A 27,360-nucleotide genomic window follows, 5' to 3' on the forward strand; every position below is an offset into this window, starting at 1 on the left:
ATCCCAGAAGGATGATGATATTTGGAATTTGTGTACCGTTGCTAATCATGACAGAAGAAGTTTATGATCTATGGGATCTAACAGAAGAAGGTGCTTTAGTGAGATCTCCTCCCTTTGAGCATAGACCTATTAAGCAACGTTTGCCTGACCTACACGAAACACGGAAGACACCTCCCAATGTCTGCCTTCTAGGAAATTCACTTCAGGGCCTATGAATTTAAACTGACATGATACAGGACCAGCGTAACAGGCGAATCACTTCCTTTCCACCCCCCTGCCCCACATCTCCTCTTGCTAACTGAGTATACAAAGGTTTCAAACCATCTTAACAGCATCCTATCAACAAGAGATCACATAAAAATTTTCTGTCAGGGTCTTGGGTCCTGAAAACGCTCTGTCTTGTCAACAGTACAGGCAAGACCTACTTCAAGGCAACAAGGGCATTTACTCGTTTGAGCAGTGAACAGGATCGCATAGGACTTGCCCAATTCATTACTACATAATTTAAGGGTTAATTTAAAAAAAATAAAAATTTCACCAAATTCTTTTAGCACTTGAAACAATACTGCCATTTCTGATAACAGGAAACAGTTTTGAGCTTCAGGACTACCACCCTGAATTGAACTTCTGTAAATCAAATTCTTGGGATTTGAGGGATTTATTTATTTAGTTGAACTATGCAGTGATAAAAAAAAATTCCTAAATGTAGTCTACTGATATTGTCCGTTACATCACCAATGCAGAGCTGCTGCTTTTCATCAGGGCCGTGATATTTAATTTTATGTTTGAGTAGGTGGGAATACATTGAGAGCTATAAAACCTAAATGCCAATCTACTTTTTTGAACAACAGAACGTTCACAAATTCATAATTCTTCTATCCTTCCTATCAAGTGGTAATAAGCAGACTTTTTAGTTTAAATATGCATCACCTTAAATGGAAGAACTAGAATTATAATCAGTTAGAAAAAGATTATAAATGGAACTAAGGTCTATGAAAAAATATTAAGGGTTTAAATAGATTCCTAAATATCAATGCATCTTGGTAAATAGCCAGGATATAAAAAGTGGTTCTGCAGTCCTCAGAAAAATTGTAAAGTTAATTTTAAAGAATTAAGTTTATCAGTAACCAATGCATAAAGCAAACTGGTTAAATTGTTTATCTTTTTAATCATGAGAGGACTGTTTACTGTCTTTAGGTTTTTTTTCCTGCTTAAATAGCAAGCAATGTCACATATACAACTTCGCTAATTTTTTTAATAGTTTTTCTCCTTATTGAGTAAAAAAGAAAAAAATAGTATTTTTTCCTCTTACTATTGTAAACAGATCTCAAACCCCCTTATTTTCAAGAGAAAACTAAAGGTTTTCATAGAATCGAGGGCCTCCCTTCCCCTCCTTGCCCAATAAAGGTATTGTTTTAACACAGAAAAATTTTCTCCCAAGATTCAGTCAGTTTGTTATATTTTAAGATAAATGAGAAAGCCAGTGTAGCAACGCACACATTTAAAACCCCTATCCTATTTTGACATAATAATTTCCAGGATGTGCTTAGATTCGTTAAGAAATATTGTTCTAAGAATCTAAGATAGGAAGAAATCCTTAGAAGAGTTGTTTAACTTTCTAAAACCCTTGTTAGTTATTGGATTTGATTTTGTTCTTCTCTAAATAAAACAAATTTTATTAATCACACAATTTTTTTAACCACCTTTGAAAACAGAAGTGTAGCCATTCTATAGTAAATATTCTTCTTATATAATACCAATAGTTACAATTGCATAGAAAATAGAGCCTGGTAAGATTATTTTTTAAAAAACCCGAGGCCTTCTTGTAATTACTGCTCTTCAAAACCACTGCCATATATTTTTTGCTAAACAGTATTTTATGTATTTATATAAATAATATAAAGTAGTGCTAACAACATAACACACAAAACTGGATACAAAAATGAAGTATGTGGATGCCTCAAAGCATCTGATTTACATATCTCCATCAAAATACATAGAAATTCTGTAAAATCTGTAATCTGTGGCTCTAGAAGACTCTTTTTACTGCTCTGTAACAGGACCTTACTGCTAAATCTTTAGGTATGTGTCCCACATAATTAAAGCAATACCTGGCAGCATGATTAAGCTAACTGAGCGCTACTGGAGCATGAGTTGATGTCCTCACAGCTCAATGCAAAATTATGAAAAGTTGACCCATACTTAATTAAATAAGAGTCTCCACCAGTTTCAGCATACTTTGGATCAAACCCAACTATCATGGTTAAAAACATAGTTTGAGAAATGTCTACTCTGCAATTAACACGGTGTCATGAAATCTTGAAAATTGATCCTAACTGATGTGTTCAGCTAAGCATTTCACGAAGACAGAAAACTGAATGCAGAAGTATAAATCAAAGGTAAAAGTTTATTTCGCTTTTCTGATTAAAAAGAAGTAAAAATGTGGGAACTATGTATGATGATATTTTGGCAGGTTTTGTTAATTATCCAAAAGAATGAATAAAAAGCACGCTAAGAGCAATTCACATAAAGCTTCAGGAAACTGACACTGGCTAAACAGCACTGTGTAAGTTTTTTTGATTAGACAGACACACAAAGTATCTGTTTTATAGAAGGTAAATAAATACAGGAACATGAAAGTGAAATCAACTTTGGAAATAGGTATCCAAAAATCCCACTTTAAACAAGATGGAGAAAAAAAAGAAAAGGAAGCACTATACAGTGCACTAAGTATTATAAGCAGCATTCATATGCCAACCCATAACCAGAAGAGAAAGAAATTACGACCATGAAAGTTCCGGTTAAGAATTGGGCCTGAGTTTAGAGCAGTAGCCTTTATACTACCAGACAACCTCTCAAGGAAGTTGTTTACTTTGAACATGTAAGAAAAGCACTGATCTAGAAAAAAAATAAAAATGCAGAGAAGTTGGCTGATTAAAAGAACATTCATTTCTGCTCCATATACACGAGAATATACATATGTATATGAGACATTTAAATTGGAGAGATATGCCAGTTAATATTTCTCTTACCACAAAAAGAGCACGGATATGAAAAATAAATATCAGACTGTAGCTAAGATATCCATTTCAAGTCATGATTAACATACCTAACACTGGAAATTACACACTTTCCTTGAAAAATATACAGGACAACTAGGTTAGCTCTGGAGTCCAAAGACCTGGCAACCTACTGAATCTCAGAGCATTCTCACACGTAACGTCTTTTGAAAGCTCCTTACCGCAGGGTATCCACCCAGCCTGACCCAGCTGAGTCTGCAACATTTTTAAGAGGGCAGATTAAATTGATTATGACGGAAGACTACAAAGTACTTAGAATACAAATTTTCCAATATGAACTTTACTTTTGATACATGCGCTATCTACAAGAATATTCACTTGCTAACAAGTTCATTAAGCTTCCAGTTTCTTCCTATGCAGTTTATCATGCACACTTTATTGAAGATACATGCCAAAATTGATAAAGACAGCATTTATAGTATCAGATAAACTTAATTTGGAGTCGGAACTGATTACAACACTAGATGAAAGATACTCTGGTCTTGTCTATGCTTCAAAGTAAGTATAGAATAGTTTAGGATACGAACTTAAAATAATTCCTTTCAAAAGAACAGTCCTACAATGATTTTATCTAAAATGAAAACAGAGAGTTCTTGTTCCTGAATGAGAGAGTCCACACATGGACTTAATCAGGAAGAATTTTGTGTAGGCAGTGGAGAACGTTTTATTATCAGTAAGCAGTTTTCATTTTAATCAGGGATTTACAGTCTGAAGGGAAGGAAGAGGACATTTTAATCTACTTACCCAATTTTTGTTTTCTCTTTCATTTTGGATGAGGAAGCAGTTTTCGGTTTTTTGCTCTCCTTGTCCTTTGGTTTGGATTTAACTTTTCTACCCTTCTTTTCCTCTTTTCCTTCAGCTGAAACACTGGGGAAGTTTTCAGGACTCATTACTCGTGGAATGTTTCTCTCTCCTCTTTCTTTTGCTTTTGCAATCGCTTCAGATATTATGCGATTTGCCTTCTCTTGTTTACTTTCCGAGTCTGCTTTTTTCTTCTGCTTCTTTTCAGACATTGCCCTCGCCTGGGTATTCTGCAACTTAGTATATGATCCTGAACCATCAGTCTTCTTGGAGGAAGGAGGCTGTAGCATAAGACAAAAAGTAAATAAAATCACCTTATTTTAAGAAAGTAAACATTTATTGAAAAAAAGCCCAAGTGTTTTTGATCCAGGTATGCATTTGGAAAAAAAAAACAACAAACAAACAAACTGGCAGAGACTCATGACAAAAAAAAGAATTCTGTTTATACCACAGAATGGTGTGGGTTTTGGAATAACTACATCAAATTGTGGGTTTTAAACAACCAGTTCACATACTGAAAATCAGTTAAAAAAAATCTTTATAAAATTCTCTCAGCCTTATTTCCACCTCTGTAGTTAGAGACACCGATCCTTTACCTTTACAGCATTTCCCATACACTTGACACACACCTACACCATTGCCAATAAATGTTCTCCTCATAAAATCTGAAAAAGCAAAGAACTCCCGAAGGCAACAGCATCAGTATTTCACCTTTGGTAAGACACCAGGACCACAGAGACCTTAAAGCAGACGAAAGATCTATGAGACTAACAGCGCTGAACAGAAGAGATGCTCGGACAAAATAAAGAATAAAAAATGGACAAACGATAAAACCAAAACTAAAAACCACACCGCTCTATATTCATAATAAGGTCAGAAAGCAGTATTTCTTTTATTTGGATCAACATAAGGTCTGCGCCTTAGTTAGGAGACGCAACCTGGTTTTGTTTTCAGGTTTTCAACCGCCGTTTCGCGGACACGAACCGCGCACGGCACGGACGCAGTGCCGGGATCACCGGCCTCTCCGAACAGGCCAGCAGACATGTTTTCGCTTTCCTCTTCCCCCCTCCCCTCTGAGGAATGGGAAGAATTTCCTATTCCAACAGACAAAACCCCGCAGATAACGCCTGCGTTCGGCTCTCACCCGCAAACGCGCCTCTGCCCAGAGCGGGGGGAAAAGCCCCCGGGCATTTCCCCCGGCATTTCCCGGCGGGACCCGGCGCCCTTCCGCGGCTGCATCCTCCGCCGGCCGCCGCCGCCCGGGCTGGCTGCGGGCTGGCTCCGGAATGCCACCTGAGGGTGACAAATAAGCCGGCCCCAAGGAAACGGCGACGAGCTCAAGATGGCGATGCAGCCCGGCTCCCGCAGCAGCAGCCAGTAATAAGGAAGGTTATTCAATCCCATTAGCCTTTTAGCCCAAAGAACCCCTCCTCCTCCCACTCACTCCGGCTCGCACTTACCCTTCCTCTCGGCCTCTTGGCTGAAGACATTTTTGGCGTCAGACAAAGGCTCGCCCTCCGCTCTCCCCGCACCCCGGCCAGTGCTCAGGAGAAAAGCATCGAAAGAAGATTTGGCTAAATGGCCTATTTAGCGAGCCGCAGCCGGGAGATGCACATCGCGGTTCACCCTCGCCCAGCCCCGGCCCGCCGGCCTCGCCGCGGCCCGGGCCGCCCCCCGCGCCCCCGGAGCGGGCCCTGCGCCGCGGCCGGCAGCGGGCCGCCCGATCCCCACAAAGCACGGCCGGGAACGGAGGCACAAAGCATCAAAATGCATCAGCAATGAATATTAGAGATGTCGTTAAAAAACACGGGCGCCTTCTGCGGAAGTAGGCCAGCAGATGGTGCTGCCCGTTACCATTCCATTAGGCGCTGCAGTTTAACCCCCAACGGGCCGCTCTGCCCGACATGAGGCGCGGGCACTAACTCCTCCTCCTCATCCTCCTCCTCCCGCAGGTGCCCGGCGGGGACTGCCCGGCAGAGGAGCGGGGCTGTGCCTTAGACACCAATTCACGGCAATTGGCAGCGCCCTCTCTGCCGTCGGAACGGGACGGGGTGGGGGGACAGGCTGAAATCCCAGTCTGTGCCCTCACATGCACTTTGCCCTCCAGTACACTGGTTTAATTAATATTTTTTTAACATTTAATTCATTACTATGAGCTAGCAACAGTGCTTGTATAGCATGCGCTCACAGAGTTCCCTACAGAAAATGGAAGAACTCCTGAACTCGACCTTACCCCGCTCCCTGCCCAGACCCTGCTGTGAACATCTCACATACACGGGGCTACATTGAGGAGGTATTCCTCCTCCTTCCAAGGTTGTTTTAAACTATTTTAAAATATCAGACAAGTTTTTAAACACCTATTGCCAACATACCAAATAAAACCAAAAAGCTACGATCAGCTGTGCTTTGAAAGGCCATTAAAAAAAACAAGCAGCTTTTGACAGCATCGCTCCATCCTAGCAATGCCCGTCATTCTCAGAATTCCGTTAAAGAAGAGCGAAGAAAGATCAGGATTTGATTTCTGTTTTGCTTAATACATACTTATATTTTTATTTTGCAATACATATGTGGCTTTTCATAGAAAATTTTAAATACTGCAAGGATTTTGAGATAATGTTAAGATTAGGCCTTACACTTAATCAGAATTTTGCTTCTATTTAAGTTTCATTTCAAAACGTAGTTCACTGTCCACTGAAAATCCTAGTGCTACCAATACATTAAATGGATTATTTTCTTAACAGTACCACTTAAATTCAAAGATATTTCTGTAAACATGCAACTTAATTACAAGGACAATCAATAAATTTTAATTTTACTTCTGACGACTCTAGCCAAGATGCTTTTACGTTGTAGTTAGAGTACCTATATCAAATTGCAGTGATTCATCTTTTAGGGTTATTATTTCATAACTTATTCAAAATACTAAATAATGTACTATTTTGCATTTTGAGATCAGCTAAACAAAAAATATTCATAACGTACCCTTGATATCATTTCCGCTCTAAGCCAAATGCTGCTAAAGCCAGTATGGTTAGAGGATTTTTAGAAGAAATTGGTACGTTCCTCAATTCCAGAAACAAACAAAAAATGCCTAATAATTAAGTGGGCAATACAGAAATGGTGGCTTTTTCATAATTCTTTTGCAATAATCTTCATAGATATTGTATTACTTCTAAAAACAAAGTTTCTTACGCTACATTTCCTCAGAGCTCAAGGCTGCTTCCCAAGTTATTCCTCCACAACTTTTACTACTTTCTTACCGTAAAATTGTGAATGTGCTGGATGAGGCTACCATATGTTTTAATTCCTCAGGCTGACCCCTCTGCTTCTGCACAAACGGTAAGCTATGTGTTAGAGAACTGAGAATGTTGTGTTTTTTTTTAATTTTGCTATGACATTTCTAACCATATGGAAATGACATTCATGAAGCTGCAGGAAGGCACCAGCCAGCCATTCTAAGCTAAATAAAGCCGTAATGAAACCTTCATCAAGGAAGTCACCATTGTCACAAAACCCAAAACTGGAAAGCAACACAAGAGTTTTGAGATAGAAGAACCAGAAACATGCTTGCACCAGAAGACAATATCTGCATGCGCTTAGCAACTAACGCAACAAAAATAATCTTATTCAGCAAAGGTCTTTTATTCTGATAATCGCTTCGTGCTTCCAAACAAGGTGTGTCTATAAATAGTTAAACAGTTATAAATCATCATGCACACTGAAAACAATTTCAAAAGCTACATAGCATCTACAACAAAAAGGACAAAGCGTTTTGCCAAGCCAAAAATAACCCTCCACCTTACTGAGAGGGGACGCAGATCAAATACCCTAAAGGAGCACACCCTTTCACCCAGGGCTTACAAACGTAGTCCCATCCAGCAGCATTAAGACACTAAGACTCTTAACTGACGAACATACAGGAGAAGGTGGAAAGGCAGACCCTGAGGCAGCCACGTACTTAAAACCCGAAGATTTTATTTGGAAAAACCTGTTTTTGCTTTTCATGGTTGCAAAGATAATCATCCAAATAGAACCAAAGGTAAACCAACACACTGCTGGCTGAGTCTGCAGAGAGCGCGCTGCAGGGTACCCGCTGCTGCCAACAGCTCTGCCCAGCAGCAGCCCAGGGCGATCAACAAGCCTGCTGTCGGTTCCCCGCTGCTCCCCGCACTCCCGCAGGCAGTGGGGAAACTGGCAGGAATCATGTCAATCCCATGCTACTGCTGCTGCCTGTGAGAGACACTAACAGCAGCAGGTACAGGCCGTAAGCCCTAACCTGAAGGGCTAGCCCTAAAAACTGCTAGGGTGGAACAGAGAAGACAACCGCTGTAGATGTCCCCACCTATGCCCTGATTCACAGCAGCCAGGGGAGCACCTTCTTGGCAGTATTCAAAAGAATCTGACATGCTGCCTTGCAGGAGTAGAAGGTACACTACACGTCTGAATGATACCTTAATTAAACTCATGTAAAAGCAATCAAGTTACTAGACAATATTGAGAGACAGAATCATGACAGCAGTCTTTCCAAGAGCTAGCAGTGCTCTGCTGACCGGGCTTTTCCTAGGAAGGCATTTCTCCAACATTTTGTTGTGGGTTGCGTAAGACACACATTTGAAGACCTTCCCTGGCATAACAGTAATTCCCACAGCAAGGACAAATCACTGCCTCAATGCCTACAGACATTGGGTTTTTCCCCTTGAAGGCCTCAGTCTTTCAAGGGGACAGTCTCTTCACATTCTCTGCATATCACTACGAAGTCCCAAGAAGAAAGTAAGTTTAACATAGAAAAAAGGTCTATCTCCTAGAAAACCCTCCCAAATCCTGCCTTATCTGTTCCACGAGTAAAACATTGCTTGTTACTGTAAGAACAGCTTTCTTACAGTAGGTATGGCCATTCATGGTAGAGAAGTATTACTTTCTATTCTGTGTGTGCACAGACTGTTTAAGCCTAAATATCTCTCCTGAGTTGCATCCATTCTTGACATACTCTAAGGACTGGTAATGTCTTTCCCTGGAATTTTAATGAGTCACACATTCCTGATTTAATGATATGAAGCACTTTTTTTTTTTTTTTTAAAATAATGATTTTCACTTGCGGATTTACTCACCCAGACACTACCTACTAGTAAGAACTAAATTATGACCCTAACTAGTGTAACAATAGAAAGCTAAGCTTTACATTTGCAATGCCCTGAATGATTGTTTTACATCTACTGGTAGCAGACCACAGCTGCAGGAAGACACACATCCTAGATGCCACATGCCTCCAGAGAGTAACAAGTTCTTGCTGGTCTACCAGGTCCTTTGGAAAAATCAAGATGACCTTGACGTCAACTGCACTGAAAGCAGCTAAAATTAGCCACCTGGAAACCTGATCTCCATGCATTACCACATCAGCTTTGTCCGTGTTTATTCCTTAACAAGGAATCCCTTTGTGCACGTCAAGTCACCAAAATAGTATCAATATCACAACCGTAATACAAACAAATGAATTGCATAACTAATGATAACCAATAGTTTGGGGGGTTTTTTGGTCCAAATTAGCTTCTTGGTTTTTTCACATTATAATTGCATCAAAATTTGAAAACTGCAGTGGTTTTTAAGCTGCTACAGTGAAAAATCTTGAAGAATAGCCCTTCATCATTTCAATTATAAAACTGTATTTAGCAATGCAACTTTGGAAAAAAATGCATGAACTCAGTGACTTCTGAATTCTATTCTAGCACTCTGAACTTTTTTCTTGCAGAATAGCCTGCATAAATAACTCTTCTAGGGATTTCTTTTTAATGGTCATTTAGAATCAAAAAGTTTATCTATTAATAAAAAAAGATACAAGCTCACACCCTTGACTGAGTCAATCTGTAGAAGATTCCTTACAATATTACTGTGTGTCACCCCAGATGCATGCAGAAAGGACTCTCCTTTGCTGAATGGCAATCCCAGCAAAGGAAGTGGTTTTCTTGAGATGACACACTGAAATAACACTTCCATGATCAATCAAGCTACTGCTGCACAACTGATGGGAAGACCTAAACATGCAACAGGGTTTCTTTTCTCCAAAATAGTGCCTTTATCTTCCCCCCCTTCGGAGTTCCTTCTGAATTGCTTTTTATTTTCTTGTTCAACAGTTGCCCCACATCATCTATTGGAATCACTCTACAAAGCCAAGAGCACTGGCAAATGAAGATCCATGGGGTTCTACGTTTTTTCCGTTCTCTTTGGTGCATATATGGAACTATTAAGAGAGCCAATGAAGCATTCCACACTGTGGATCTCTCAATATGCTGATAATACTCTTCCCTCTTTTTCTTGCTTATTATCATTGCTAATGAATGTCTTGGTGTTTAAGGGATACAGAATCTCAGGACATACATATGTGAAACCTAACCCAAATGAAATAGACATGTTACAGATAGATTAAAAAAAAAGGTAAAAGATACAGGGGGAAAAAACCCCCACTACCTTTTCTGTATTCCATATTTGTTATCTGTAATGTCGATAAATAAATCGCTACCAACTACAGCAGTGTGGCCGGGCAATAGCTTTTATCTGTATAATGGTTATTTCAGAATGCAAATTTGGTTACTGTGACTTGTACCTCACAACGCATTTATCACCGAGCTTATGACCAAATTTTACATTTACGTTGAAATGAAAACATTATTGTAAAGATCAGCAACCTTCAACTAGTCATGTTTCCAAGATGAAACAAGCACCTGCTTTGCAGGTCACACGCTCTCTGCGTAGGGTGTTGTTTCTCATCTAAATGGTGCAGAACCCAGTAATATGTATCACTAATCAAGTTTCACCCCTTCTATAGCTAAGACACCGTAGTTGTGATTAGTAGCAGCTTCTTAACCAGTAAGCCCCTGATTTACCATATCATTAATTGGGAGAAAATCAAGCCACTGCCCAATGTAAGCAGAGGCTGCTAACCTGGGTGTGCTGCGAAGGCAGCATCAGATGTGAGAGAATGAGTCTACAGCACACATGAGCTTCCATTTGGAAGATTTTGGAGACAGTTTTTTGGGGCTTAGTGCCAAATATAGTTAGACTGTTTTTCCTGAATATTTAGTAGCGGTATAAAAACTGTGTGCAACTTTCACTATAATTCTTAAAGGAGGTACTATGTAATGGAGCATATTAAATTGCCAGGAAATGAAAGAAATTGAGAACTTCGTCCTGCTTGCTCTGCCAAGCTACAGCATTGGATGCGTGTCAGTTTTCAGTGGCTTGGTGTTCTGTGCCCATCGTGTTCCCTGTAATGGTGAACACAGCTATCTGGCAAATGGCGTACAATACCAATAAAACCTACTCCCTCAGCCAAATCCCTCAGGTGCTGTTTTTCACAGGCAGCACCGGTAACACTGAGTCCTTGTATTGATCCAAGCCTGATTCAGTGCTTATCTTTTGTTCCAGCCACGGGGTGGGATCCCCACTGGAAGTACTGCTAGACTTAACAGGAGAAAACTGTGGGCTCCGATATATCAAAAAATGTAATGATGATATTCAAGTCCACTGGCATTGTGGATGTACAATAGATTCGAATTACTAGGCTCAGACCAACCTCAGAGTCATGCCATACCTCTACAGATTTTCTAAAGCCTTTAATACCTACTCTAAGGGCCAAAATGTTTTAGCAAAAAGGCTCTACCACTGTTTCTTGCACTCTTGACCAATCTTACCTTACAATTTTCACAATTATTTGACTCCTTAAAAGAAGAGCTGACTTAACTCAATACTCTATAAAAGGAAAGTCAGGTTTCAGTTCACTGTTTGAAACAAGTCCTGTGCAAGCATCTGGAAATAAATCTGTAAGATACCTTGCCAAATACTTATGGGCAAGAAAATAACACAGATCTTTCCGATTTTAAAAGACTCATCTTTAGAGTTCAAAACTCCCAGATAAAGCCCTACAAATATATCGATCCACGGAAATCTCACATCATCAAAGACATTCTTAGAAGGTACAGGTAACAGTTGGCCTCTTCTGGAACACAACCCTGATTTTACAATACGAAAACTTTGATTTTACAGGTAAAGCCAGGTAGCATCTATAAGCAGGGAGTGGAATGCTGCAAAAGAGAACAGCCCTCCCCAACTTTTTTTAATGACTTTTTATACTCCAGAAAAATATAACATCAACTGAAACGGCACTAATTGCTAGCCTTCTGTCACCAAACAAATGCTGGTTAAAGTAATCTCTCACACCAGTAAGTGGTGCTTCAAGAACCCGCTGAGCAAGGGTACCGGGAGAAAATCAGAATAATCTGTTGTTCTTTTCTGTAGGAAACCTTGCATTCCCTCAAAAGATTAAATTCAGTTTATTTTTGCATTATATTTTAAATCCAAAGTAAAGGGACTCCATGAACAGATATTAAATGTAAATACAAAGTGCAGTGAGGGATGCTAAAAATAATTATTACACTACTTAAAGATCCAAGCTTTTCTTTAAACCAAACTACCGAAACATGTCTTTTTCTAATGTCTCTCCGATTTCAAAAAGGAAGAAAACTTTTATTAAACTCGTGTTCTTCTTTCAAAAAAATAATACAATAAGAAGACACTTTATTTCCTAACTTTAAGATCGATAAAGGGAAAACAAAACCACCTCACAAAATGGAAGCAAACAACAGGAAGTCCCTAAATAACTTTTGGCTGGATTAAGTTTGGGTTTTGCTCACCCTCTCCCCAAGGTAAACCCTCATTTCAGACAATTTTCCTGGGGTTATTTTTTGAAGCTTTGGAAAAGAGAGAAACAATACACAAGTATTTATTATAAAACTGCAAGAACAAGCACAACCAAGAAAATTCATACACACAGAAAAAATTAATTATTCTGTAACAGAATGATTCATTGTTCCATCTTTCCAGTTTGCAAATATCAGGTATCTTGAAAATATAACATATAGCAACAAAATGTACCAAGTATAAGTTTACCGTGGGCAAGATTTTCTAGTCCTCCTGCTGAGTCTGCTGAATTTTTAAAAAGCAGATGTAGCAGCAATATGAATAAAGAGGGCAGACAAATGCCAGTATCAGTATTGTGGCCCACGTCATCGCTCTTCAGCTGTCTATGGAACTCTCAATGGTAAAGCAGCAAAAAGTTCCGCAGACACCCACGGAGCTCTTCCTAATCCTCCTCAATCTAAACCATCTTTACTAAACCAACTAAAACCCATGCCAGTCTAGCAAACGCCACACATTTTGAAATTTAAAATAGCAGTGCAAAGTAGTAGCCCATTTTTCCCCCAAACTGGATGCTTCATCACTGAATGCATCAGACATCTTCATGCAGTTCTCATGTTCAAGATTAACTACCTAAGGATAACATGACACGGAGCTAACTTTGTTCACTACAACTTCATCAAACCTCACTATCTGTCCCAAGGAAACAGATCATTAATGCCTTCACCTGACTGACCTCTTTCCCAACCTGCTTGATCTAAAACAAAGTAGTAAGATACACTAAATGCCCCTCCACCCGCTAAGTGACCCAACAGTTGTCCCTTAGAGCAAAGAACACTTTTGTCCCTTATTATGAAGCCAGACTTTGATAATCATATATTCTTTGACTAAAGACTCACAAGAATGATTTAGCTTTAATATATTCAGGTAGGTTGTTTTTCAGCTCTCAACGCACACTGAACTACAAGTGACAGCTGTTCAATTTTTACGCAGCTTGCCTTTCTGAAAACAAGGCTATACAACCATGCCATACAAGTTTGTGCATTTACACTTCCAAGCTTGTAGTAATTTCTAACCCATTGATCAAATTTAGGCAAATTAGAAGAACAGAAAATCTCAGAGATGTCCCTACCACTTACATGAAGCAGAGAGACAGGTAAAAGAGATGTCTTACTGAGGGAAATGAAATGTGAGCTCAGTCCTTCTTGGACCTCTGAGAATCCACATAAGACATTACAGCTAGAGCAACCATAAGCTGCAAAATCCAACCCTTTGACTCCACATAATCTACTCATTCTTGCTTTTCTCCCTACTTCCATATAGATTCTTGTCTGATGAAAGAAAACTTGTACACCAGTTCTGGTAACGCAATGCTAAATGGGCCTTCCTGGCACCCACCTCCTCTTCCCCTTCCCTGAAGGCATTCAAATGCACCTGACCCGAAGACCTGTGGAAATGCTACAGGGACTCAGATTTCTTCAGAAGATATTTTGACTAAGTGGCAAAAATATCAGTCTTACACACCTCTTGTTATTCTTGTTTTAAATTCATGCTTGGCAGTATCTAACATTGCCTTCTAACTTGTGGGTTTTTTCCTTCCTACCTATGCATCTGAGCCTCTTAAATGTGCACCTATCGAGAGGACTCCCATGGCAAATTACTGCATTATATAGATTAAGAAATGGCTGAATAAATACTTTTAAAAAGGCAAATGCTGTGGAGTGTACTTGTCCACTTATGACAATATTCAAATTGTTGTTCCTCTGTTGAATTAGTAGTTTGTCTACACATAAGATCACGCTCTAGTGTTAAATTATGATTGAAAATGAACTTTTCAATGTATAAATTAAAATGTATTGATCTTGAAGTTTTGAGGAAATTGCATATTTCCAGAAATGCACGATTTATCACTCTTCCAAAAAGGTTAGTACAGGAAATTTAAAATTTAAGATAACGTATGCTGAAAAGATTCCACTTACTTCCATTCTGATTACTCAAGCCTGTTTCAATTCTCTATGCAGAATAAAAACAAAAGAAAAAAAAAGAAGACTGCTGTAACAGTTTATATTTCCAACCATCAATTTCAGAAACTACTGCTTACTTTCTACACCTTTTTTTTTTTTAAAAGTTCCTGTCCTGAAAAGAACGACAAATTCACAAGTTTGGTTGTCTGAAGTCACTAAGACAATTCACACACTCAGGTTTAAATGCAGAAAAAAGTCTTGCAATATGATGGTCAAAGTACAACTTCTGAAACAATCTTTTTTACTGACACAAAGGCAGTTAGTCTCTACTGGGAAAGATTCTTTCAGAAACTGCCTATCTGGAAAGGAACAAGATCTATAATAACACAGCAGCTCGCTTTAAGGCCGTGTGAGTCACAAAAGGAAGTTAAGCATTAGCACTTTTCCAGAACTGCAAGCGTGATCAAAAAACAAAACAAGGGGCCAAATAAAATCCAAGCTTGTATTTGCTTGGAAATACAGAACGTCAGAATTCTGTCATCAAAGTGCTATGTATTATAATTGCAAATCTGTAACAAAAAAAGGTGAAAACACACTTGAAATGAAATACACTCCATCCACAAAGTAAGACAAAAGAAAGAAATGCTGCACACAGAATATATTGAACTTTTAAAGTTGTTTATAACAGCTCATGAACTCACACTAATTCACTGGGCCTCTGTTGCTAACTTCAGCTTAGTACACAGATATCAAGTGAAACTATCAAGCAGATGCAGCCTAGCATAATCTAACTTTGAGGCACACCAGCTATGAACAAGATACCCAACCTGTATATACAGCAGAATGACTGACCGAAAGCATCCAAGTCATCCAGATAGCAAAGTAATGATATTTATGTCGATGAGCCGGTACCAAAATAAATACAAACTGCAATGCAGACTGTGAAACAAATGCTGTGAAGACCGAAGACACAATTGTGTTTGACCATGACAACAATATGCAGGTGAAAATACACTGTATCTATCATTTGCATGTATAAAATTACCTCACATTAAAAACTGGAAAGGGAGTAAGAAGAGGTGCACAAACTCAACCTAAATAAATTAAAATTTTAAAAGCTACATTTTGCTCTACATTACTAGATAGTCTCTCATACTGAGGAACACCTAAAAACTGACAGGTGTGCAGCTTTTTCACCTGTGACTGGAAACGCAGGTTTGAGCTCACTGGGAAATCTCAAGATACAGGACAACCTTTTCAACACAGTAGATACAGATAGAAGATTCTAAATAAAGGTTTTATTTTATACGTTGCACAAAGCTTTAAATTGTACATAGCAGATGAAATTTTTACTTTATTTTTAAGGAGAAAAGCACATTTGAGTAACCTATACATGCCACACAAACTAGAGGGCATGAAGTTGAGTGTGTTGAGATAGGTTTTACCCAACCTCTTCACTACACACCCAACAATTTAAATAACATAGGCACCATTCAGATTTACAGTCTTCAGTGAATTTCCATATTACTGTAAAAGCATTCAGGTTTTAGCTACTGTTTTCTTTTCAAGAAAATCAAGTAATCAAGTAATTTTATTTACCTTTAGACAGAAACCATGATTTATACAAGACAAAAAAATCCTTACCAATGCCAATTTTAACACAGAACAACAAAGAATTGGCTGCAAGTGTGCAGAACAGAAAACAAAATTACAAAAAACTCCAAATTAAACTGAAAAAAGAGCTTTCCTCTTTCCATTTTCCCATGTTGCTACCTGCCCACTCATGTTCTAAATGGCCACTATATTTGTGTGCCATCAGAGTAATTTTCTCGCGTTTTTCATTACCAATCAGAGGGGAAGACCAGAAGACAAAAACGCACCCAAACTACCTCCGAAAAGAACAACGCACAAGGAGCTTTTTATCCACCTTAATCCAAACGCCTAAGACCAGCTTCAGCATGCCTATCCCTAGCACGCTAAGGAACCCGCCCAGCATACGTCTCTTACCGAGCAAGAAAAAGCAACGGAACCTTAACAGTAGCTGGTTCTTGTCAAAACTTCATTTCAGCTAAAGTGTTCCTTCTACACCTCTCATGGGAGCGGCCTTGTAAGAAAACATTTTTCTAATTGAAAACAACCCTCCTTTCATCCTCATGAAGCTTACTCCTGCCACTATTTCCTTCCACTCTCCGCCTCGAAACCTCTCCATTTGTTTTTTGTCCCAGAGTCAGAAGTCATTACAGTGGCGAAGGGCTGTGAACTGCAGAACCCTCTGCGCTCTAATTTTTATACTCTTCTGCTGCTTAAAGGAGTCACTCACCCTACTGAAGCGATGAAAGCCAAGGGCAAGTAGGCAAGAACTATGCAGAACTAGCAGGGACCTGCCCACCTTTTGTCTCAACGCCTCACTTCTGCAATTACCTACAGAAAGGAAAGCTGGGCTAGCTCAGAGAAACCACCATAGATCAAACAAAGCACAAAGCCAGATTCTCTTCCACAACATGTTTTAACAGCAGAATTTACTAAACTCTACTCAAATTTTGTAGTACGTTGAATCCAAAGGTAAAATAAGATGTGCTGTAAGCACATAAGAAGTGCTGTAAGCAATCATTCTCTTGGTCAGTACCAGGAAAGGATTCTATGATAATATCAGCAACCTCCTTTTTAAATCTTTTTAGTTTTTAAAAAAACCTATGCATTTTCACTGATCATTCACCGCAGAACAATGAAGTAGTGTGAAAGATGACAGACACGAAAAAAGATATGATTTGATTCTGTATTAATAGGGAAATACTGATCATGAGCTATTTTTAAACAGATTTCATATTCAGAAAGGCTAGCACGTAAGATCTCTGTTTAAAATAATTTTATCCACTAGAAGCGGTTAAGGTTAAAAGTTTACTCAATCTCTGAACGTGGCTTTTTTTGTAGCATTCCTCAATACCTAACAGAGTAACCAAAATATTTCCGATTTTTGTAATTTCAGTGAGACAAAAAAAAAAAAAAATCAGCTCTTAACATACATTAAAATTTACTGACAAAAATTGGGAAAAGTAATTTATTTTTAACATTAACAGCTAGGGAGTCACTAATATCATTAAAACCACTAATGACTGCACAGCGTATTTCCATTTAAAGGGGGGGCATACTACTTCCACTACAGTTTAAACCAACTTAAATATTTTGGTGTCGGCTTCAATGACACAGCTTTCTGCGCCAGAATCTCCAATATAAAAAGAGTACTTTAGTGTACCTGCAAGCCTGATGAAACCACTCCTGTTGACTCTAGTTTTCTCAATCAAATATTCCTGAACAAAATCCTCCCTCCGGCTGAGGAGGAAAACTAGATGCCTACAGAAAAGGAATTTATGAAGGAGACAGTGGTTTGAAAATAGAGATCACAAGTCAGAGGACACTACTGGGGACCAACAGGATTCAATTTCAGGCAAAGGGAAAAACCCCAAAGCAAAAAAACCCAAAACTTTTTTCCCCAGAAGTCCCCTAAAATAATTTCTGGAAAAAGAACATAGCATCCAAGAACCTCACAGGGATAACCGTTAAAAAAAAATAACAACCAACAAAACAGCAGGAAGCATGAACTTTTGGTAGGGATCAAACAGAAAATATTCCAAGACGGGTCTCTAGAAACAAAAGCATAGCAATAATTTTTATCTCAACTGAATCTGGCTATTAGCAGAAGAGGCAGGACTAGACCCAGCGTAAAGCTCAAGACAAGAGAAATTCTTATCAATTTTAATGGAGTTAAAGTCAACAGAAGCTGCTATCAGCATAGAGCAGAACAACAGCCTGGTCAGAGATGGCACTGTGCTGCCAAGGACATCCTCAAGCACAGCCACGAGCACGAGCTCCTTCATAGCTCTGTCCCCAACGAGCAAGGCAGGGTCACCGCTTCTGAAAATCTCCTGAAATCAGTCAAAGCCTGTACACATTTGCAATTAACTATATTAAGCCAAAAAGCACACGGGGCTGGCACCATAAAACATGCCTCTTGTGTAGTATCTGGAGTTGATCAGATTTCATACCACCACATGATGGCAGGTCAAAGAATCCTCCATAGGATGATATAAATAGGAGCGACAACACAGACACATCAAAATAAATTCGCCTAATCTTTCTAAAAAAATTGTTCTTACTAAACTTAAAGACCATAAGACACATGACTTATTGTCACTTGTATGTTCCTTAAATGAATTTACCTGCCTTCCCTGTGACAGCCTGTGGTCTGTAACAGCTGGTTGCTGCTTTTAAGACTTAGAACAACCAAAGTTCCTGCTAAAACAAAATTTACACATTAAGCTGAGCCATACCTGGGCCTCATAAGCAGCTGCTACAAAGATTTAGCAAAGAAGAAAAATAATCCAAATGTACTGCATCTTCTAGCTCTATTTCTTATCCTTCTGAAGTATAAAAACAGGTACAGTAAGCCATAGTATGTTGCAAGTCATGAAAGCTATGTTTTTCTAAGTTTGCTTAAAACACTATTAAAGAACTCTCCTACATGTGCGGTACTCAGATGGTACAGTGAAACAATTGTTTTTAAGATTACTTTTAAGATTATTTTAAAAGCCTACCAGTCAGAAGTCTCTGAAACAATGTTTCAAACTATAAGAAACAAAATGCTCACAACCAAAATATTTGCAATGTCTTCTGTAACACTAAGATCAAATTCTCTTTTCTTTCCAACATAAAAACCAAAACTAAATTGTGAAATCATGAATACCTCTTAAAAGAGGCCTTCCTATCAATCTACGAAACTAGTTCTGGTTTGCAATTCAATATGCTATTGAATAGCATTATGCGCACATAGACGATATGCTGCTAACATTGAAATTACTTTCAAATGCAGACTTACTCCTGAAAAGGCAGATGTAAAAGATGGGAACATTTTCCTAAGATATAAATTAAAATGCTAACCTTTACAGTAAGACATCAAGGGAGCAAAAAACCCAAGTAAGTGCAAACACAAGCCAAATAACCCACACAAAAGAAAACCTGCCACATTTATGAAAGAAAAATCAATCTCTACTACAAATTATACAACTTTCAAAAACCTAAGACTTGTCAACTGCTTCTAGCCTAAAGCTACACTCCTAGATTAATTTATAAAAATTATTCAAATCAACATAAGAGTTCTCAGTCTCATCACCCCAGAAATCCACTCACTTGTATTTATTAGCCTTAAGAGTTCCCAACTTCAATCCATTCAACACCTGAAGACAGACACTGCCTTGGAAATCCATGTAAGCAGGAACTTGTGTATATGTTTTAAACTGATAACGCACAAAGGAAACAATAGCTCTCCAGATGCAGGAGGCTATTGCATTGACAAAGTGCAAGGAATTATTTTGTTCTTTTTATATATTTAGAATTAATATAACAGCTAAAACAAATTGTAAAACCTGAGTGCACAAAGCACACAGACATCCGGACAAAAGCCAGATGAATTCCAAATGTACTTCAGATTCTTTGGCTTCCAAACCACTCTACTGGTTAACATCTTTACAAGTTCTGCTGCTCTCTCAGTAATAACACTTCACTAACACTTTATAAAGTGTTGATTTTCTACAAAACGTCTCAAGATGAAGTGCTGCTCTGGAAGTTTTAGAGGCAATGGTATGTCTGAAGCCACTTAAAAACTCTGATTTTGGGTAACAGCGTTAGAGAAAGCAGATAGTGGTTACCTGTGCCAGTGGATGGTCCCACAAGGAGCCCACTCGCACCCCCTTTGCATTTGACGCTGCAGTTCCACGTACCATTATTTTGCCTCTACTGCAGAAAATGGTGCTTCCCACCCCTTCCTTTCTCCTCACCACTGTTTCTATGGCACACAATTCTGTACAACTAAGATGAGAACTCAATCAGGAACTTCCATTCCTGAAAAAAAACCCTGACATAAAAAGTTTCTCTGCACCTGAAGGTATTTCCCAGTTCAGTTCATAGTACAAATAGCTGCATTTGACACACGACGAAGTGGAAGAATAGGAGCTTTTTTCCATAAACTTTTTTCCCTTAAACTAATTATACTTTAGGCATACACTGAACTACAGTTTTAAGAGTCTATAGTATGGGTTGCTGTCTTTAGGAGACAATTTAAGATGGGGTTTGTTTTCTGTTTTCTCTATAATTAGGTACCACTTCTTCCAGGCACTAAGCTTGCACAATTCTATCAGTACACTCACATTACAGAATTGCTTTACACTTCTTCAGTGTTAACAAGACATCTGCTTGCAAATAATTATTTAGATTATTCAATCACACTTATTCTGCAACATAATTAAAAAAATAAGATCTATTTTACTTATTTTTGTCAACTAATCTCGCCTTGATATCTGTAGGATTACTCCTGTAAGTTGACCTAGCCAGAAGCTTCCTTCCTATGCTTGCCATCTGTTAACTACTTTTTACAAAAATGCTTCTCTTTTGGCAGATTTTAAAGACAATTATTGCAGTCATTTAATGAGTGTGCAATTATCTTCGGAAAAACGATATTCTTAAATTATAACCATTGTTACAACAGCAAGTACTTCATTTTAAGGAGGAAACACACACAAAGAATTGGACAGCCTAATTATTTGACAAGTGACAAAAGGTTGAGGGAGACTTAAGAAAAGCATCAGTGATAGCAAGAAAGATTCAAAAAGAGAAGAATGACGAAACAATGTAACTCCACCCAACAGAGATGGTAATTACTAACAAACTCATAAAGCCTTTAGAACAGTAAAGCAGATACTCTAGCGCATTTTTGCTGTTCTTAGAAAGTTCAACAATTTTTGTCTCTCCCTTACTATACAGCTGCATTTTGAAAGGAGAAACAAGGCAAATGAAAAACGGAGAAATTAATAATTATAATAGAAATTCATCAGTAAATGCGTTACCAACTGATCTCAAACACGTACTTCCTTTCCCTCACCTATGCAATTTGTTATTTTTAAAAGAAATAAGAAGTATAAAAAGCTTATATGAAAGTTAGATAAAAAGTATACAAAAGGGAATGCTTCATACACATTCAACTATAAATAAAGCTATCAAAATATCGCTATCTTCAATGAATGCATCGTTGGCAAAAAGCCACAGATTAGTAATGAAAACATACTATATACAGCTAGAGTTTAAAAGACTTAGTTCATTGCAGGAACTGTGCTACTCAGGCTCAGAGATGTTGCCCTGCTCTTCTCGTTAACTCTCTGCATTTGACTCAGCCTCACCACTTTCACTCCCCACTATTTGTGCGGGCCTTTTGGAAAATAATAAGAAAGCAAGCAAAAAAGCTGGAAAATACGGTACAAAGAAGGTCAGTGGAGGGATAACTTTCATTACTTGGACATACACGATAAACCTGTTAGGTGCTGGGAGATGACAACTGAATTCTGCTGCCTCACTGTGGTAGAGAATTTATTAAGCTCCTACAAGGAAGGTGAAAATTGTTCTTTAACCACAGAAAATTAAAACCAGAACATGCAACTCCTAGAAATGTTTAAAAGGAACATTCAGACAAAGATTTATATTTGTTAATATGCCACCTATAAAATTAACCATAATTAAAAGAACAGCAGTATAAATACAGTAGATATGCTGAACGGGAGCTATACCAGCATTATTAAGCATTTTCGGAAAAAGAACAGGGTTTTAAGGCTCTTTTGGTTTGGAGGTTGGTTTTTTGGAGGGTGTCAGGTTTTTTTACATTTCAGGATTACAAGATACCATTTTTAATGCTCTACCCCCAAACACAAATGCTTACTGAACAGACATCTAGATTTCAGTTTTCAGATGATGCAAAGTAGGGTAAATTTTAAGATGTATTTTATTACGCTCAGTCCCACTGAAAACTGCCATCCACAGCTTCACAAGCAATATATATAACAGTATCATAATTTTACAATCTTGTATTTTACCAACGCTTAGGAGCCATATCCTATACACTTACTATGTAAAATAGCCAATCTTTTCTACAAAGAATTTATATACAGTGTGACAAAGAATTTATACATAGTGTGATCAGTTCATTACTTTAAAATATTTCTCATTACAGGCTCCCTTAAAATTAAACTATACAGAACGCAAGAAATACACTCTGACAAATAACTTATATTCCTGACTTTTATACGTTTTCCGTATCTACCAAGTAATTGTCTTCTTGTACCTACTATAACTAGCCAAGAAAACACATCACTGCTTAGCATGTATTTCTGTCATAAAAAAATGGTTTACAAGTACAATAATCCAAGGGATAGTTGACAATTTAGAGTTGTCTACAGTCAATTTAGAGTTGATACAAGAGGGAGGCACCTGCGAACAGAGTGAGAGGTGAAAGGCCTGTGACTATGCAGGACATGCATCTCAACAGCACATAAGCCTGAACTTTGACCAGATGAAACTTATTTCCATCTCTGATGACACGCTCATCTATGAGGTTAGGGCATTCTGATTTATAGACATGTCCTAGGGTACGACCCCAACCAAGCAATCATCTACAATGACCAGGCTTTCTTTGCTAAACTTTCAACAAGGGCAAGACAAATTCACTCCAAAACTACAGTGTCCTCTGTTGCTATAAAACAAGTGGTAGGAAAGCTCGTGCTTGCAAGCACAAAAGCACTTGCAGCAAGATACTGGAATTAATGAATATACTGAATTATCAAGTTAGGTGTCAGACTTTTAGTCACAAAAAGGAAAAAAGATTCACCTGATTTAAGAACTAAGAGTACCACCTTGTCCGATAGCACTTAAGATTATTAATAGAATATTATTGTCCTGTTTAATTTCAATTATTGTGCATTCATGTATGTAGCCAGAAGACATTAAAACCGTTATTACAAAATAACATGTACAGTGAGATGGTTGTAAACTTCTCTTAAGACAGTTTATACTTCAGATTATCTTTCCAACTTCCTTTTTCTTCTAAACATGCAGAGCTGAATATTGAAGCCTGTATTTTTGTTGTCTTTTTTCAACCTTATGAAAAGCAAATAGATTATTTAGCTTTAGCAAACTCAAAACAGTTTTAAGTGGAGTTAAAAAGATCAGAAGTGTTATATTAATCAAAGCTGAGGCTACATGAATCTTCAGTCTGTTTCTCCGCTTCACTTTCTGTCCTCAAACTAACTGATGAAAAATGCATGATGTAAAATTAAGAGGCACAATTTATTTACAATTATAACCTAATTACAGCAGGCACAGAAAGTATAATACCAGCATAAGACATTCTAGATTGTTTTTAATTCTGCAGTATTATTACACTGAACAGATTCTATTAATTTTTAAATTAATTTCTATTAAAGAATAGCTGTACGGCAAAAATGTGATGAGTATGCTTGCTTTCAAATAACAAAACAAGTATTTGATGTTCTTTCTTAGTTTTAAATAACCTCAGCATAATTGTAGTTAAAGATCTTGGGTTGTCTGATGTTGGGTCCACTCCAAGAGCTACACTTCATTAACTATTTCTTAACATAAAAAGCTTTCCTTTCTGTAAAATCCTCAATCATTATCAAAGTGAAACTGATGAAAATAGTTAAATCCACTAGTAATTGCTTCCTTAACACGTACAAAAGCCAGTATGAGACATTGTCTTGTTAAACAATAAACTTTCACCTTAACACATGGAAGTTACCAAAGTCTCTTCCCACCTAACTCCTAGCCTAAAAATAACCAGTTTCAGTAAGATTAATGTTCCCTCCAGTCCCTTACCCCACCTTCTTCCTCTCTGATTCAACTACACACAGGTGGAAAAAGCGTGATCAGAACAAACTCATCTTGAACTCTAAATTCTACAAAGTGATCAAAGAATAGAAGCGAGAATTAGAACTAAAACCCCCTCTTAGGATTGTAATCAGATGAAAGACAGATCTGAAACACTTCTTCAGTAATTGCTGTACTTTTTCTATTACTATTCATATGACATACACTGCGGATTTACAGACTTCTACATTGTTTGCTTCTGTCACTCCCCCATCAATACATTCCTCGCAACAGTTTGACAGCTACCGCTTCACAAACAGTTTCTGAAGGAAACATTAAACATCTGTCTGATTAGATAAACTCAAGGTCAGAATCCAATTTATTGCATACCCTAAAATAATAAAAACCAAACCAAGCAGTTTTATAACTGTTTTCTGTCTGTTTCATCTCAAAGTTCCAGGGGAAAAGCATAAAAAAAAGTTTAAATACTGTAAAGTTGCCTTATTTTCACAGCACGATAAAACCAAAACCCAAACCCCCAAACACTTCTGACACTCTCCACTGGTGTTAGAACTTTCCCTTTATTCCTAGATACAAAATAAAGCACTAAAACTGATGTCAACGAGATTGAAACAAGTCTTGAAAGGTTCTGATGTATGCAACAGCAAAGTCACAGCACTGGAAAATTTTATTAGGCCTACTTTTCACTGCCTGGCTTGTATCCCACACGCTCCTCAAACACGATGCTAACCCCTGGATTTCTCGCCACCACCTGCACTTTTCCTGGAATCTGCTTCCTCTTCACCCTTCACCCCACGGTGAAGCCCACTCCTGGGAGACCACCAGCCTCCACGCTGCTGGTGGCAGCTCTGGGTTCTGCCATTGCGCTCGCCGTCAGGGAACCTGTGCGCTGCTCCGCCTGCAGCACTGTACACACACTCAGAGACAGCAGCACATTTCCCCCGTAGCTACTATACCATCTGTCTTTAGGTTACCAACATAACTGACAAGAGTAGCTACTTGGGCTGTGCCCTCTTCTTCCCCCTCCCCGGCCTAGAAAGTAAGAAATGTTTATCAAAACCAACAGAATACATCTACCGGATCATTCAATTAATCACGCTAATCTCAAATACAGAGCCATATACAAGTTCTATTAACGTCACACCACAATTTTACAGAAGTTTTCACTCGTAGGAATTGAAAGTTACATGCTCCATAAACATAAGCAGAAGTTGTAATGGAGAAGCAATCTACTGAACTGACACCAAAGATTACGTGTGTTAAAACCTTATCTCTACACTGATGACATAAAATTAAAGGGGGGAAAAAAAAAAAAGTGTTACATTGCCCCCTTCACAGCCCAGTGTCCAGCAAACTAAGTAGAATCAAGAGTCAGTGGTTACGTCCCTTTCCTTCCCAATAATTTTTTTCCCCCAATAAGACACCATTCTGTATTCTCAGGTAGAGAGAATATAGTTATTACACCCTTTTTACAGCTTTCTGCATGTATATATTTGATGTTAGAGTTGCCTCTATTTCCAAATGCACAGGTTGAAAATTAGAAGGCGCTTATATTCCCTTTCCTTTCACAAATACAAGATACTTTCACTGTTCACATGTACCTGGATTTCAACAGACAGTCTCACAATTTTGGAAACCCTAGACAACCAGCAATGGCAGTTGAATACAAGCATTTTTCATACAGAAGCTACAGCTCCTTCTGCCAAACCAGCTAGCTGAAGAAGTTTCAGTCATTCCTGTCAAATCGAATTTGAGCTGGAAGCTACCAAGCAGTGCCAAACTGTGATGATTTTGAAGTACTAATTTACAGGTAATGCTGTCACTGATATCACTCTTCAAGCATTAACAAGGAAAGCCACCAGTCTGCAAAACCATAGCTATAAAGACTGATAAGTTTTAAAAACTGAAAGAATAATTATTTGTACCTTTGGTTATTAAGTCTCTCCTAAATTCAAGATGTATTTTCTTTTGATTTCGGAATTTTTTGAGCTGAAAAATTTGCAAGAATGTCGCATATGCTGAGGTTTCTAGCTGTAATAACAGGATTTTGCTGGTTACAGTATTGTGAAAAACATAACTTCACTTGCCCTATTTTGTTTGTTTTTGAAAAGCTTAGCTACTCTCTTCAGAGACCAAAGCAATCCAGAAGCACCAGTCTATATTTCAATTTATTGACACTTATACACTTCCTATAAATGAGAAGATGATGATACAGATGAAGATAAAGGTCAGCATTAAAAAAAAAAGACTACTTAATATCTCAATTAAAACTATTTGAAAATTCACTACATTATGTATGTTATGAGAAAGCACGCCTAAGAAACAGGCTGAGGGATTGTCTTTCTGAACCCTTCAATGCTCACACAATTTTAAATTTCTCAGATAATCCAAAAAGTGCTCCTGTATACCATTGAAAAAGTATAATACAATTTTTATGCTCTCTTGTCCTCCTTGCAGAGGGCTTTAATATGTGCAGAAGTAGTGCATGTTACGCTCAAACGACTGCAGGGGTTTTTTTGGTTAAGCCAAAAGTAACAAAATCAAACATAAGCATAGCCTTTTCTATGTTTTCTATTATTATTAATCTTATCAAAAACAAAACAAGAAAGTTTGTATTTTTATCCAATGAGCATGACCACAAAGACACCAAGCAAAGGACCAACTAACAACAAAACCTGTGCAATACTTGCAGGAAATCAGCCACACAAGCCGTATGAAAGCTCTTGAAAATATATACCTATAAGCACTTTAAAAGACAATAAACCATTATATCTGCACCAAAAATCATAAAACCACCAATTTTCTCTGCTGTACTTGGGAAATATGAACAGTAGATGGACCAGCACCATTTTCTCTGATTAAATATTTCAGGTCATATAAACCTTGTTTTCTACAATGGTAAGAAAACAACAGGAGAAAGCAAGGTCTGCATCAACAGGGGTTTATTCTTCCTAAACTAGCAGTTACCTAGACTTCTTCAGGGTTAAATAACAACAGCTCAGAGACTTCAGTTATCACACTTTGGCACAAGCGCCAGTCAACTATTATTCTTTTCACCAGATCAATCCAATCAAACAGCTCAAACCCTCACCCCCCAAATCCCTACA

General features: G+C 38.1%; 1 protein-coding gene across 8 annotated transcripts in view; it reads right to left on the reverse strand.

Moving 5' to 3' along the window:
* The window catches only part of CHD9 (chromodomain helicase DNA binding protein 9), a 94,545-nt gene that overhangs the window by 49,880 nt on the left and 17,305 nt on the right, over nucleotides 1-27,360 (reverse strand). For 5 of the 8 annotated variants that reach the window (XM_063334341.1, XM_063334342.1, XM_063334340.1 and 2 more), the window contains exon 5: nucleotides 3,825-4,162. In XM_063334341.1, the coding sequence (XP_063190411.1) occupies nucleotides 3,825-4,162 (338 nt within the window). Of the gene's footprint in view, nucleotides 1-3,824; nucleotides 4,163-5,025; nucleotides 5,204-5,341; nucleotides 5,494-27,360 lie in introns of those variants that run through there. The other 3 variants (XM_063334344.1, XM_063334343.1, XM_063334345.1) reach the window with 3 other exon arrangements.

This window comes from Chroicocephalus ridibundus, chromosome 4 (assembly GCF_963924245.1).
Source record: "Chroicocephalus ridibundus chromosome 4, bChrRid1.1, whole genome shotgun sequence".
In the NCBI taxonomy this organism is placed as follows: domain Eukaryota; kingdom Metazoa; phylum Chordata; class Aves; order Charadriiformes; family Laridae; genus Chroicocephalus; species Chroicocephalus ridibundus.